Source organism: Gavialis gangeticus, unplaced genomic scaffold (assembly GCF_001723915.1).
Source record: "Gavialis gangeticus isolate Ggan-Ray unplaced genomic scaffold, GavGan_comp1, whole genome shotgun sequence".
Lineage (NCBI taxonomy): Eukaryota > Metazoa > Chordata > Crocodylia > Gavialidae > Gavialis > Gavialis gangeticus.
In genome coordinates, this window is record NW_017728993.1 from 69,549,743 (window position 1) to 69,565,857 (window position 16,115).

At 40.9% G+C, this 16,115-nt stretch overlaps 1 protein-coding gene across 2 annotated transcripts in view; it reads right to left on the minus strand.

Annotated features, from left to right (window-relative positions):
* Positions 1 to 16,115, minus strand: part of NOTCH2 (notch 2) — a 150,158-nt gene that overhangs the window by 54,284 nt on the left and 79,759 nt on the right. For both annotated transcript variants that reach the window (XM_019501982.1, XM_019501983.1), the window contains exons 11-16: positions 10,007 to 10,240; positions 8,018 to 8,128; positions 5,568 to 5,760; positions 3,075 to 3,220; positions 664 to 783; positions 239 to 391 (exon numbers count right to left, since the gene is read on the minus strand). In XM_019501982.1, coding sequence (XP_019357527.1) covers positions 239 to 391; positions 664 to 783; positions 3,075 to 3,220; positions 5,568 to 5,760; positions 8,018 to 8,128; positions 10,007 to 10,240 — 957 coding nt within the window. The remainder of the gene's footprint in view (positions 1 to 238; positions 392 to 663; positions 784 to 3,074; positions 3,221 to 5,567; positions 5,761 to 8,017; positions 8,129 to 10,006; positions 10,241 to 16,115) is intronic.

Genomic DNA, 16,115 nt, shown 5'->3' on the forward strand with positions numbered 1-16,115 from the left:
TTCAAACTCACACTTGGCATATGACTCCTACCGTTCTGATTATTACAGACAGCTTCTATCAGAGAACTTCTAAGTGCCCATTTCTGTCCCAGAGGTGTAAGTTTTACAAGGCTGAGTATGTTCAAGATAAGGTTTTATAAAAGATACTGATTTCATACATCTACCAAGGGCAGTCACTGTTAAGCAGACTGAGTTATTTCTATGGGAAAACAATCTGCCTGTTTTGTTCCACACTTACTTGAAAGGCAGTCATCAATGTTGCTTTCGCAGTCTCCCCCAGTGAAGCCTGGGTTGCATTCACACAGGTAGCTGCCTTGAATGTTGTGGCAGACAGCATGATTCCTGCAGGGCTTTGACACGCACTCATCAATATCCACCGTACATCTCTCTCCTGAAAGAAGGATACAAGTAAAAGATCTCACAGAGATCAAGAGTCAAACAACATACAATAATCCTGAAGATATTTAATCTTAAAATGAAAGTCCATTTATAGCATCTGATGAAGTAGACTGTAGCTTACAAAAGCTTATGCCTCTAGTCTTTAAAGGTGCCACCCTGCCCTGCTTATTGCCTGACTTCAGACTAACACAGCTAATTACCATTCTCAATATTAACACTGAAACTTATCCCTGCCCTTCCCGTCTCTCCTCCTGCCTACATTACCTTCCCAGCCAGGAGCACACAGACAGATATATCCATCAGAGCCGGATGATTCTTGGCAGATTCCAGAATTCTCACAAGGATCAGGGGAGCAAGGAGCCTGCACTATCTGGCAGTTCACACCTGTGTGGGGAGAACGTATCAGTAGGAACTCAGTGCCCACAGGAGTAAAGAGGTGGGACTCAAGTCATTATCCCATGGGGAAATGGACAGCATTTCCTCTTAGTCACTAGAGTTGGAGAAAAGGAAGATCACAGCTCTTCTTTAAGGAGAAGCTGAGCAAAAGCAAGCAATTATATCACTGTGGTCCCAAGTGAAATGGGGCAGTTTGTGGAAAGAACAGGACAAGTGGATTAACAGTATGCCACACGCACCAAGGGATGGGTTTGAAGTTAGCATATCTAGCTGCACCAAAAAGGTTGCTCCACTACTGAGGGTTGAAGGACAGGATCAGGAGATTTAGTCAAGGATACCCACATACAGAGACTTAGTGGTGGGTGACCGAATTAAATGAATTCAGTTTACTAGGGTCTCTCTCAGGGGTGGGCAAAATGTGGCCTGCCAGGCCATTCCATCCAGCTCACAGGACCCCTAAAAAGTTTAGAAAATTAATATTTATCTGCCCCTAGCTGCCTGTCATGTGGCCCTCGAAGGCTTGCCAAAAGGCTTGTCCTCCACCCAAAATAAATGCCCGCCCCGATCTATCTGAAGAAGAGGGTAGATGCAGAAGCCATGGCTGGAAACGCCAGGCCTCTTGGACACCTTTCCTTAGGGTTTACTTTATCTCTAGGAAACAATCAACTTCAACAAATGAGTAACCACCGCCTGGGACCTTTTCAGTGGGGAGGAGAGAACTCCCCTCTCCCTATGGGACAGCCTCTTTTTCCACCAAGGAGGTTCCCTTTCCTATTATAGCAGCTGTATGGTAGATGGAAACTCTGGTAATCCCTCATATGCCCAAGCACCTTTCCATTTTGTCAGCATCCATTTTTAATGGGGGTCAAGTACCGCTAGTGTCACCAAGGCTGTGGTCATAAGTACATTTGGAAATCTTTCAAAAGGGTTGCAGCTGGTATGTTATAATTACTGCATGTGAATAAACTGATAATTATTCAAATGTAGTAAAACCACTCCAACTTCAACCAAAGATGAAAAATAACAGCTGCTGCCCTTTTGAAAGGGCTCCAAATGTATGTGTCCACACCCTGATTCAGTTCAAATTACTAAAACTGGTTGCAAAAGAGCTGGAAGTCTGGAAGTCTTTTGCAATCACTTATAAATACAGTATGTTAGCTAGGTAATTGGACTATTCAGCGTATGGATAAACAGGATTAACACAATGGAGAGACAACATGAAGGAAAAGAATAGTTTGAGTGAACTACCCCTTTAGCAAACAGCTGAGAGTTGTTAAGGGAGAATGGTTTGAGGATTTCCCAGCAGCAGCCGCCAACCTACAGGACTAGTTTTGACCAGAAGGATCAAAGCCTAGGAACCCAGACCAAAACAGAGCTGGCAGTTCTAAAAAAATCCTTCTCCCAGGAGATGGGCATTGTTTTTTTAGATGGGGGACCAGATCTAGACACAAGACCCTGCAGGAGTTAGTCAGAAGAAATGAGACCTGCCTAGCTCACCACAGATTTGTGACCCTTTAAAAGTAGGACAGAGACGAATTCAAATTGTATTTTTAAAAGTCTTTTCTATAAATACTTTGTTCCAACTGAAAAAGTATAAAGTTTTAGGAATGCTGTTTAATCAGCATATACCACTGATCATAGATGGCTCAAAGGAAGAACTACAGGAATCTGAACTCAGCTTCACACAGTAAGTGAGAATGGCTGATATTCTGGAGCTCTGGCCCCTGGTTCAGTCTAAGAATGAGAACTGCAGAATACAACCCTGGGATAAGTAAAGGCATGAAGCCTAACTACTGAGACCACTCAAAAGTCCAGGAAAAGAACAAAAGTGCAGCTACTACAGTTAGGGCTTTTGCACACTGAGGAAAGTTATTCGAAACTAATAACAGGCTTGAAGTTAAAGAGGGGTAGTTAAAGCACATTAAGCCTGTGTTCACATCCTCCTTCAGAAATACACTGACCTTAATTGGATTTTGCTCAATTTGCTTCCAAAACAAATTCAGCTAAACTGAATTAAGGTCACTTTAATTCTCAAGAAGAATGTCTATACAGGGATTTAATATATGTTTCTATATGGATGTCACGTCTACAGTGATTGCATCATAGTAATATCTGATTCCTTTCAATTAAAATATTATTCTCATTTTAAATTCCATGTTATGGTGATCAGATCTCCCCTTCATGTTTCATATTTCCATTTAATTCAAGACAAAATACGTATCACCAAGATGATTAAAAAAACTTATGAAAGGTGAAATTGTCACTGAATGGTCCTTCACCTTTGAATCCTCTCCTGCAGGTGCATCTATATCCATTCACCAGATTGTCACAGGTTCCTCCATTCTGGCACGGATTTGACCTACACTCATTTTCCTCTACTTCACAGTCCATTCCAGTCCAACCTGGGTCACAGAGACACACATACCTGAAAGAGAACAGCATATTTCAGTATTATTCTGAAGTGCTTCTATTCACAAAATTAGGCAAGTAGACAACCTTAGAGGAAATAAATGATTACCCTTGTAAACATGACTCATCAACTTTTCTATTAACTTACACCAGGTGTAACACTTAACAAATATTAAAACAACCCAATCGTCAAAGCTTCTTTCCAGTTATTAGTCCTTTTAATAAAGTACACGTCTGGTCTGCATTGCAGTTTTCTTGGCAAACTATGTTAACATATTTATTTGAGCAAAAGAAACAAGGTGACAGTAAGGAAGAAAGATGGTTTTGAAATACAGAGTTAAAACAGGGAAATGTGTCCAAATTAAAGCAGCTGGAATCAGCCACCACATACTCCATCAGCTTCCAAAGCCTGCTAGATATATAGCAACACTCCACCCATGCGTCAGAGCTGAGGATCTGGAGACTCATCCTTGAACTCTAGCCAATGCTTTTGACACACTGGCCCTCAAATGGCTCCTCCCATCCCATAATCTCCTCAGTATCCTGAGGCCCAGCACCAGATGGAGAAGGGCGGAAACGCGAGAGGCAATGGTAGAAAATGAAGGATGACATGGACAGAATGAGATTTTTTTTTCCTAAGCCTATGCCAAAGTTGTATTAAAAGACCAAGACAATCTTCTTGGCTTGTACAACCTATCATAAGAGGTTACCCAGACTGGTATATCACCCCATTGCTCCCAGGTTCCTAAAGGTCCGTATCAGAACATACACCAAGCATGAAAAACCATCATCTCTCAGAGGAGTTCAAACACATTCAAATAGGCTTCTCAAATGGCATGGATCCTCTCCACCAACACTTGCCAACCAACAGTCCCCCTGAAATCCCTGAGTTCAGCAAGTTCACTCATCAAGAGGTAATGGACACATTAAAGTAATCGACCCAAGACCTGAGAATTCAACTCATGGCTTTCTGGGATACTAAAATAATCATGAATAACTGATGCTGCTTGAAACCAAAAGAGCCAGTATCTCATTCAGGAGAAGGAGTCTCCCCTGCCTCCTGCAAGGCAATACAGATAAAACCAACACTCAAACCCACCTCACACCAGTTCTAGCTTCACACCATCCAGTGTCACACTTCCTTTCCTTGAATAAGACCATAGAGAATCTAGCCAAAGGCCAACTGAGTGTGCATCCAGAGTTAATATTTTAGACTTGGCCCAATCAGGATTCAGGATAAGACATGGGCATGAAAATATCTGAGTGGCTCTAAAAAAAGGTCTCCCACGGCTAATGGAAACAGGGTAGAGAACCATTCTGATCCTCTTATACTTCCACAGCATTTGACATGGCCCACCACAATATTGCTGCCATGCCCAAGTGAACTGATAGATTCAGAGGAGAGCATTAAATGAAGTTATCAGCCCTTCTGCAACTCTGAATACTATGGAATACTGCAGCATTTCTTCACACTAACAGAGAAGAATATCCCAAAAAAACCCACCTAGACTTCTGCGATAAAGACTGTGATCAATGACTCTTCTTCGCTTCTCAGGCAAAACAGAACTTGCTACCACAAGCAGGGTGAAGCTCTTTGGTGAGGGAAATGGAGGTTTCTCAATGACTAGTTTGAGAACTTGGAACACACTTGTACAGGCCCTCACAAACCTTGCTCTCCATGCAACCTAACTTCTCCAACCTGTTTTCTCCAACATAAGCATATTGCAGCGTAGTACAGTCACAAAAGAGACCAAACCAAAACTGAGCACCCCACTGCACAATTTTCTGTCTTTGAAAGGTTTGCATGACAAGATACAGCTAGCCTACACTGATCTCTTCAAAAATGGTCACAATCTGCTGCAACATGAACAAGTTTCACTTAACATAAATTAGAAAGAAAATATCCCAAGCTTCACTGCATATTATGGGCATGTTCTGAACAAGACTAATTCAAAGGTGGAGGCACTTTTAGAATATTTAGGATTGCCTACTTACAATCAGCAAATCAAAATGGTAAAGAGAGAACAAAGTAAGAACAAAAAGCTCAACTGCCTTCATTGTAAATGGTACATAACATTACACTCTTACATGTGCTTTTTTCCCCTCACATCTACCTATTTGCTTTCAAAGACATCTGTCAGTGACTTCCTGCTGCTACCAGTTATAAGATTTTAAAAGATAGATGCGGCCTTTGAAGTTACTTTTTTCAACTGTTATGGTGGAAAAAGTTTCTTTACATATTGCAAGTCCTTACAGACTAAAATCTCTATCTAGGACTATAGTAAAAACAGCTAAAGCCTACTGAACGCATGTACAATTTTTGCATAAGAACTTCAAAGTACTTAACATGATGTAGAACTCACCCGTTGACATCATGTGTGCAGTTGCCATGCACACAAGGACTATTAAGACATTCATCTGTCTGTGAGTGACAGGTGGGGTGATGGTAGCCTTCAGGACATATACATCGAAATCCATTCATTTCATTGACACATGTTCCACCATTGTGACAGGGACCAGAGATACATTCATCAATATCAGTATTACATCTTGGACCTAAACAGAATATCACTTATTAATTATTTCTTATATAGATGCATTCAGCATGCATGCAGGAACACTGAGTCACTGCATCTTGATGCTTGTCAATGCCAAGTCAGCATAAAGAGATCAATTCTGCACATTATCACAATTTTATTTGTTTTAAAAAATCAATAGGATTTGAATCCAATTAGTATTTTTGTAAGCTGGGGGTATCAAAGCAGACCACCTGTATTTAATACACTTTTTGAAAATGTGAAAACGTTGCAACAAAATTTGTATTTAATAACTCCATAAAACTCCATTTGACTTCCCAGCTCCTGTAACCTTTATCTGTTCCTTAAGGTACATGCTTGACACTCTAGAAAGGGCTTCCCATAGCTGGGGTACTACTACAGATTAAAAGGTATTCCACGCTTGAAAAGGAATGTATCCAAGTCAAGAAGTCAGGCTGCAGACAAGTGGCTGAGCCGAAGACTGAAACACTTTGGTGTATTAAAAAAAAAATCACAACTCTTTAACAGAACAGCAAGAATTTAACTGAAAGGCAAACAAGTGCCCCAAAAGTAAGGGAGACCCAAAGAAAAATTGGTCAGGACCATGCCTTGATCCATTTTGTTGAACTGGGATGTATTTCTAATTTCAAGAAAGGGAATTTCCTTCTTTTAGTTGGAAGGTCACAAAGATGCCCATAGAAATGCATAAAATATGCAAAATCTCATTTGGTGCAACATCTGAGAGAAAAAAATGGAACACTTCCAACTGGAATCATTCAGTTAACGATGGTAAAAATAAATCATATCATAACTAGGTATCAAGCATATTGCTTCACCTGCAATTATTTTATGAACTTATTATGCAATACAACTTACAGAACATACCACACACGTCAGCCTTCTTTGACAAAGGTCTTAAAAAGCTAGGAACAGGTCTAGGGCTGATCTACTGTGATACTCAATACAGCTTAAAAAAATTATAGACCATTGAAGAGTTATGTTTAATACTTGCAGAATACAAACCCTTATGACTCTAATAAGAACAGAACAATTTTCACACCATCGAACATAAACATCTGTGTAACAGTACACTGGCTGAGTAGAAAATAGTGAAGCCCTTGTGATAATAAGGCTGAATAGCAGCTTAGCACATGCTGTAACACTGAATGAATGATTTGCATTTGCACTTGGATACATTTTACTTTGTAGACAGAACTGGCCAAATTCCCTAAGCACTATTTAATCAGAACTCCTCACCATGATGTACAGTCTTCTTGTTCCAACAAAGAAACTGTAAATAAATCCATTGAGATTTTTTGAGTTACTATTTCTTGTGAAGCTGCAAAGAATGGATTCAAGATTGGACTTAACATGTTGACCTGAATGCAAGACAACTCTGCATTTAAAATGACTCCCCCAACCAAACAGATTCCTATACATGGAAAAATATAAAAACTGGTTATAATTTTCCAAGTATAGAATCTAATTTTTGGAGAGTCATCTAAAACGTGTTCCTTCCACTGCTGCAACAGGGAAAGGAGTGGCGGTGGGGCAGTGTTTGGGGGAGGGTGGGGAACGGAGGCCAGTCAGTAGGGGAGCCTAGTGGCTTGACCTCTGCCTCACAAAATTTGCTCCCCATCCCCCTCACCACTTGTTCCCCCCACAGTACCTGGTCCCCCACAGCACCTGCACTTCCCAAGCACTGCCTCCCCTCCCAGTGCCTAGTTCCCTCTGTCTGACCCCTGTCCCATCCCCCACTCCCCTTACCCTCCTATTGTGACTCTGACTTGGCTTGAGCCTCACTCTGGCCCTAACCCAGCCACGCAGCAGCTGTTGTAGTGTTGGCAGCTCCAAGCTGACCCTGGAGCCCAGGCTAAACAGGGCCAGAGCCTTGCTAGAGTTAGAGGGCAAGCAGTGGTGGCAGGCAGAGGTGGCAGGCAGCAGCTGCAGCTCCAACTAATCCAGACCCTGGGTTGGGGCCCTAGCTGGAGCTGCAGCATCCACCTGTGCCCCCTCTGCCTTTTATTCAAATCCTAGACTAGGGCTTCTTCCTCACACACACATTAAATGGGGAAAAAGACCCTTGTCTTGGATTCAGGTAAATACAGTAATTACATGGTAAGAATGATACTTCTTTAGCTCGCTGGCAAAAAATGTTAAATTTAAGATTAAATTCACTAAGAACACCCACTAAATGGACCACTGCCTATCAAATCCAGGGACAAAAATCTTCACAACAAAACTAAAGACAATTATCAGCTAACTGAAAGATTTACCGGTAACTCCTGGGTTGCAAATGCAACTGTACTGGTTAATGCCATCTATACAGGTCCCATGAATGCAGGGTTTATTTGCACAGTCATCAAAGTTATTCTCGCAGTTCACTCCTTTAAAAAAAAAAAAAAAAAGAGAAACATTCAATTAAATCCAGGCACAACTTAACAAAACAATGACACTGAAATTAGGTCTCCTGAAAAAAATAAATCAAGTTAAAGTACTCAAACTGCTTAGAAATAACACGTTGACTTACATGATTAGAATACCTATTCAAAGACTGAGTGAGTAATAGATTAATTTGGATCCCCAGCATAAGGAATCAGCCATATTGGGAATACGTTAACTACAATATTCATTTGGAAAACAGACTCAATATTTGACACAAGGCAAGGCAGTTCTGATTTTTTTTCTCCTTTAAAAACAGGCTCTTAGGTGGTCAGAGCATGGCTCCCATGGAAAAACATTTCACAGGATGGAACAATTTAAAATCAGGGTGATACCAATAATTTTTCTTGTTAGTAAATGGAATGATTTAAGTCCATTTAGCCAGGGTGATTAGTTGTAAAACTACCATATTTTCTCACATGCAACATGCCCTTGAATAAAATATGCACTTTGTTTTTGAAAGCAGAATGAAGACAAAAAGGTATTTACTTAAAAATACTGATAAGTATGGTATTTTCCCCAAGGAAAACATGAGCAACTACAGTTGGGAAGGAGCAAAACACTGTGGGGCTGCACTGTTAACCCCTTTGATGTAGGACACTGCAGGTACTGCTGCTTGTTAAGCCAAAAAATGCCCAAAGGCTCCTGTTTTTTTTGAGCGGAACTGGGTGGACACACAGCAGTCTGTCAGCTTCTCCAGCATAAGCCTCTGCCAGGCGAAAGAGAAAGCAACCATAGCCAGCAGGTAGGGAATCCCTTGTGCAGCACATGCAGCATTACTTTCTCTTATCCCCCTCTGTTTCCTGAGTCGAGGCTTGTGCAGCAGAAGCTCCTATTACTAAATTTCCTTATCTAAAGTATGCACCCTAATTTCCAGCAGCTGGTTTTTGGGAAAAAGGTGTATGTTATATGTGAGAAAATGTGGTAATTTGATAATTTTTCTTCAATTTTAGATTAAAATTTAATTTTAACTGACTTGCACTGGCTTTTTCCTAATGCCACTCATGGTTCAGAATCCTATTTGGAAACAATGCTAGAGCCAAAAAACAGAAGACTGAAAAATCAAAGTCCTGAGCCTAACAATACTTAAATATAGTCTTACTTATAAAAATAGTGCCACTGACTACAACTGGACTATCCGCTTGTTGGAACCATCAGGAGCTAATTTATAACAAAAAGTTTTTTTGATATCATGTCCACCCCTTTGAAACAGTTTTTATTTTCATGCGAATAATTTTGCCTTTCAATATTCTAACAAAGCTGATGAAATCCTATACACAGGTCCCCACCCCTCTTTTTTTTTTGAAACAGAAGCTGACATCGTACATCAAAATTTGGTCTCTCAAGTGTGGAATTTAAGTGACTCAAGAATCATGCACGTTAAACCCTGACAAGATGCATGGCCTGGCTGGAATCTTTCAGATTTCTTGACCTGAAGGTCAATACATCAGGAGGAGGCTACAGCTGTGAATACAGCACGTGCTATTTGCTTATCAATTTTACATTCAATGGTAAATTTTACATTCAATGCTTTTCCACTTAAAAGGCAATAGTGGCACCCTGAACTCACCCCTTTTCACCACAAATAATCATTTTAAGTGTGAAACTTCTTAGAATTTTTTATTATACCTAGATACTTTCTGCCAACAGCTAGCATATTAGTTTAAAGAAACAAGCACTTTGGAAGTTTAAAACTATAAAACAGGTAACAGAAAAGAGACAGAGACATGTATATACAGAACTTTTCTGACTAAACCATAATTTTTTAAATAGTTTCTGAAGTCTTCATTTTTATCTACCCTACCGTCCTGTCCCTTATGTACCTGATGTGCCTGGTAAACAGTTGCATTGGTAACCATTCACCAAGTCAATGCAGCGTCCTTGATTAAGGCACGGGTTGCTGTAGCATTCATCAATCTGTTCACTACAAATGGCACCCATGTATCCAGGATTGCAGACACATGTGTATGAATCAATACCATCTTGGCATTTACCATGGTGGCAAGGGTCAGGATCACAATTATTTATATTTTCCTCACACAAGATGCCAGTAAAACCTAAAAGGAAACAAATCAACAGAAGCCATTTTAGAGGCTAACAGATGTTATGATGGAATCTGCATTGAGTATCAAACAAAAATATGCATTCATCATAACAGGAACACCCCCCCAGTAAAATCGTACATGGAACAAAAAACACTGGCTGTGTACATAATCTTTAACCTCTCCCCTAAACATGGACACCAGCAGACAAAGCCACAGCATGCATAGCACAGAATACTACAGAAGAACCTGGATGGAAAATCTTTCCAGAGAGAATTACCTAAAATGCATTCATTTCAGACAAGCCAGAGGAAAATGTACCCCTGACTATCAAACCTATTTATTCACATCTGTATCCAAACAACTGAAGGCACTGTCTTTCCTTCAGATACTCCATGTTCAAGTGTTCTGATAAGTCAAACCAGCATGAGTTGACACCTGGATACAAGCTGAAAACTGCAGACAAAGACACTGAACTACTATTGCTGTACAAAATCCAGCTGGGAGAATAAAATAGCCCTGTAGATCCTTTCCTTGGTTAAGTGCCCTAAAAAAACCCAAAATAAACACTGCACTGAAAAAAAATTATGACTATTTTGCATGCACAAAATTAAAACAAAGGTAAGACAAAGTGCAAGGCTGAAAGGGACACCATCATGGGTCTACCCCATACGTAAGTAGCTTTTATGGTTCTTTTGGAAGAAAAAGACGCTGGATTTTAGAATTTTAAAACTGAAGTGTTTTCATTATCTACGCCTAGTAGACTTTACTATTTTTATTATAATAAATTAATACACCGGCCTTACAAAGTGAGACTTTCTGCAGAATTTAAGGTTTAGGTCAAGAAAGCGTTCTGTTTTTGCAGTTGAAAATGTCTTTTGAATGCTCCAAAGCTCAATCAGTTGTAAAATGACAGAATGCTCTCTTGCCAAAGGCTGCAGACAGGTGACTCCTATGTCTCTGCAGATTATTTAGAGCTGTCCAAGCTGAAGCAGAATGAAGGCTCAACACAGCCTCCTGGGTGGGCAGCACAGAAACCAAGAAGAATTTGACCAGTTTCACGCTAAATTCTGAACATGAGAAGCAACAGCAGAAGCTATTCACTAAAAGGACTGAACAGAAGATTGGGAAAGGAATAAGAAAAAGCAGAGGATTCCTGAAACAGCCACTGGAATGGGGGCAAAGTAGAGGATGGTGAATGCACGAAAATCTTTCAGTCAAGTGGTTCTGTGGTGGGAGCCTTGGGGAATGAAAAATGCTCCTTCTGCCTTCTAGTAATGAAGTGGGAAGAAGGCACTACAAGCTTCAAAGATTGAATGCCAACACAAATTGAACCCATCAGTAAGGTTTAGGGACAGCATCCTAGCAGACATCCTAGGGAGCAACTGGGATTTGTAAATGGGCAACCGCCTCCCCTTTTTAAATGCTGGTTTGTGGCTAGTTCACTATCATTTCCAAGCTCTGTGAATGTGCGCTTGAAGGGATAGATATGGCAATTGGAGTAGGAGAGGCGGGGCAAGTTAGAAAAGTCATATATAAAATTACATTTAGAAGAAAAGAAAGAAAGGCAGATATCACATTGTGCAGGAAAGAAATGTGTACAGGCCTAGAGGGGGAGAGAAGGGGAAAGAAGAGACATGAGCTATGAGTGGAGAAAGAGAAGTCAAGTAATGTCAGGAATTGAAAGAAAAGGCAAAAAGCAGGAGAACTGTATGTGGTCCGGCAATTTGTACCTTTCATCTAGCTTCATAGCAGTCAGTTCCCTTCTTATGAATATACTATATAACTCAAATACAAGACAAAGTTCACCCCCCCATCAATCAGCATGGGGAAAAAAGCCCCTCATCTTATACTCACATACATGGAAACCTTATTAAATACATTGTCTATCATTAAACTGCTGCCAAAAGTAGCATGTGCTCAGTAATGGAAACTGACTGCCTACACTAAGCATGACTACAAAACACATGGCCCATATTCTGCAAACATACTGATAGGAACTTTTTTTTTGTTTTGGTGGCACGAGGCCTGGAAGCCACAGAATTCAGATGCCCCCTCGTCTTGCTTGCTCCTAGCCAAAAGGCCAAGGAGCAGCTAGGGGGAAAACGCAAAAGCAGCCCCCCATTACAACAATTTTTTAAAAATTTTTTTAAAGGGAAAATTGTTCATGTTCCAAGTCAAATCAGCCAAATCGATTCCAAATCCACGAGTTAGCCAAGAACCATATGTGGCCCTACTAACAGCAAGCATCCTCCACCCCCGCCTGGGGCTTCAGATGCTTCCATATCCTTTGGCAGGCATTCAATGTGCAAGCCCAAGCCTGGAGGCAATGGGGTTTGGATGCCCCCAAGTTTTGCTTGCCCTCAACTGTATGGCTGTAGAAGCAAGCTAGGGAGGAATCTGCCATTTCCATAAAATTGGCATATGATTTACCATATAGTTAGGGACCTTCCAAGTTCAAAGTGGGAGTGGGGTGTGCTGTGACTCCTTTAATCTTGCAGGTTCCCCTGTGCACTGGCCCCACCCCCACTGATTGGCAGAGAGGCCCCACTACTCACTGCTCGCTCCCGACTGGCAGGGAGGCAAAAATCGCAGTTTTAAACGGCACCATTTTTGCTACTCTCTGCTGACTGGGCAAGGGACCCTAGCAGCCACACTATTTGTTGGTGGCTGGCTGGGAGGCAAAAACAGCACCATATTTACAATAGTGGTTTTCACCTCCCCACTAATCAGGAGTGATTAGTGAGGGGGGGGGGGTGCATGGGGAACATACAAAATAAAAGGAGCTGCTGTGCCCCTCCACTGCTCACGCCTGATCAGTAGGGAAGTGAAAGCCACGGTTTCAAATATGGCAGGCATGCAGCTCATGCAGGCAAGCAGGCAGGCAGGCCAGGGGTGGGGGGAAGAGGGGAAATCAGGCTCGCCACTTCTCCCCACCCACTTCGTTGGAGCCTGCCTTCCTGGGCTGCTGCCAGGCTGCCTGCACAGCCCAAGCCACGTGGAGCCTGGTGCTTCGCTCCATGGCTGTAGGGCAGCAAACAAACTCCTTGGAGGTGTTTTAGTTTGCTGCTCCCAAAGTCATTTAAGGCGCATTATGCTGCTGAATATGCTACAACAGCTGGAATTAGTGCACAATATGCTGCCGACACATGCAAACACGGTTAAAGTGGTGCAAAACCATTTAACCCGCTTTAAAGTGTCATGCACATATGCCCCTCGTTCCGTCTACACATGCCCTAAAAGTATGTTTATGGAGTACCTGTGCTAAAATTTGAAGCAGTTTCAAAAAAAGGTAAAATGCATCAATTCTGGATAAACTAAGCCTATGGGGTACCTGTAGTAATTTGCCTATATGCAAATTACTATAAATATATGTTATTTCTAGATCAGATTTTTCAAATTTTCCCCTTACTTCCATATACCCAGGGAGAGTATGGTCCGACAGTAAGGAGGTGGGAAGCGGCTGGAGGGGGAAGTTAGGAGTGAGAGCAGAGGGAAAGGGGCTACCTGACTCCCCAGATTTATTTTCCTTGCTGTAGCAAAGGGAAGGGGACAAATACAAGGCAAACCTCCAATAATTAGGTTCTATACCTGGAAAACTTAACTAATTTTTACATTTTCCATACACAGAAACTAATTATTGGGGGGCTGTCTTATATTTGAGTAAATACAGTATTATCTAACCAATATTGAAAAGAACAATACAATGAATATATTCAACCAATGCTTTCTCATGTCTGACCTGTTTTAATAACGAGTTAATTTATTACTTAGAATACTAACCAGTAACAGTACTATTCAGTCTAGCAACACAATAGATTTCTCTCATTCAGCGACAGAAAACAAGACAAGCAAATATTTTTACCTTGGTTTAAAAGGCTTAAGCCTAAAGCTAAGCACTGTAAGATACACTTCTTTAAGATTCATTAATGCATTGTTAAGATATAGATGTCCCACACCAGGGATATTTAGAGCTAGCAGTTCTAAGACATCACCATTTCACCTTTATGTACATTTGGTTGCCTTCAATCCTATTTCCCACGCCCCCAAATTCCCTATGGTTTGACTCACCCTAGGGTCCCAAACCACACGCTAATTCAGCACCTACTTGTTAAAGTGCTGCTCACCCTCCCTCTATCAGCAGCTGGATTTAGCTCTGTCTTCTCCTGGCACTCCTTTTAATAATGCATCATTGTCCATTGTTGCTTCTTTGCTTATCACCACTGGAGTGAGGTGACCCTATATTATTGGCACCAGGTTCTTCATGATTCCAGCAGATTTTGCAAAGGATTCGGAAACAAAAGTTCCCCCTCTTCACTAAGCAAAAATTACTTGGACCACACACCAGGTTGAGGCAGACGCATACTGCTTCCAAGTCCAAAAAAACAAAAAAAAAACCAGGCTTTTTCTTTTCCCTGACAGAGAAGTCTGTCACATTGAATAATCTAAGGGTAAACCTGAAAACAACTACTCATTCTCTTCTGATTTGAGTCATTCCACTCTATATTTTAAAACTTCCTCTAAAAAAAAAAACCCTAATCTGTATCACTATTCCACAGGGAAATTATCTGGACAGAGGGAATAATTTGGCTTTAAAATGCAGGCCAGGACAGTAACAGACATTTTAGAACCTGCCACCATCTCAGTTCAGAACATTTTGACAAGCGTGTCACTGAAGAGGTGCCTCCTAGCAGCTGGAATTATTTCTCCAAGTAAATGCCACATCTAGACAGTTACAATAAATGTTCGCTACCATCAAAAATAGTGTATGAGAGAGATTTTCATGCATCAGGGTCCACATTATAGGAATTTTTTTGTATATATTCTTTTAAAACAGAGGAAAAGTTTCCTTTACCCGAAAACACCAGAACTATAGCACCCATTTCTAATAAATGTATAGTAATCTTTTATGAGGATAGCCAGCTTCTGTTAGGCTTATTTTGGGACACTGATGTCTGAATGAAATTTCCTTTGGAGAAGCTACCTTTCTGACATAACCAGTCATGGTCATTTGTAATACCTGAGTGTCACTCAACTATTTCTCCAAGAGAATCTGGATATGTGATTGCTTTCTAGTCAGTCATTAGCTTGTATTAAATGCACAGATGTGAGGTCCAGAAGACAGCAGAACAATTCACCTGGCCTTCCTGTATAACAAGCTATGCAGTTCCAACCAATGATTCCTATACTGAATGTGGTAACAGGCAAGTTACCTAGCAAACATCTTACAGAATGACATCTAGCCTTGATATAAGGTCTTGATACAACAGAAAATATACCACAGCTCTCAGCAATTTGTTTCATTGTTTAAGGATTGTCCTAATATGCTGTGCATTAGTCTTTCTATTCTAAAACTGTCTATGAACTTTCCCCAATAAAGCCAAATGCCATTTTGGCAAATTCTGATGCTTCTTATGGAAGCCATGTGGTAGGTGTTGTACAAATATACAGAAAAAACATGGACCAAAGAGCTTACGGTCAACACCATCCCTATGGAAAAACATGGTATTAGACTAGCCTTGACACCCAATACTACTTCCCTTCCTCTGGGAAGAGAAGGGCATGCCCAGTATAAATATCAGGATCAAGGAAAAAACAGAATAGAAAAGGGAGAAAAGAAAGTCTTATCTTAAATTAGACGTTTCAGTTCTCTTGAACTTTTAGAACTCTAAGCTTTTTTCTTCTAGGTGTACCTCTGCAGTTTGAACAGCACAGAATAAATTATCTCAACTAGACATATTATTGCATCTTGAACAGCTATTAAACAGAATTAGATTATTTAAATGCTCTGCTAGAAATAAGAGGAAACTCATGTGAATCCATCCAGCCTTAGAGTTCTCATCTTAGACAAAGGCGGCTCTGGAGATTAATCCAGCCCCCCCCCCCCTTT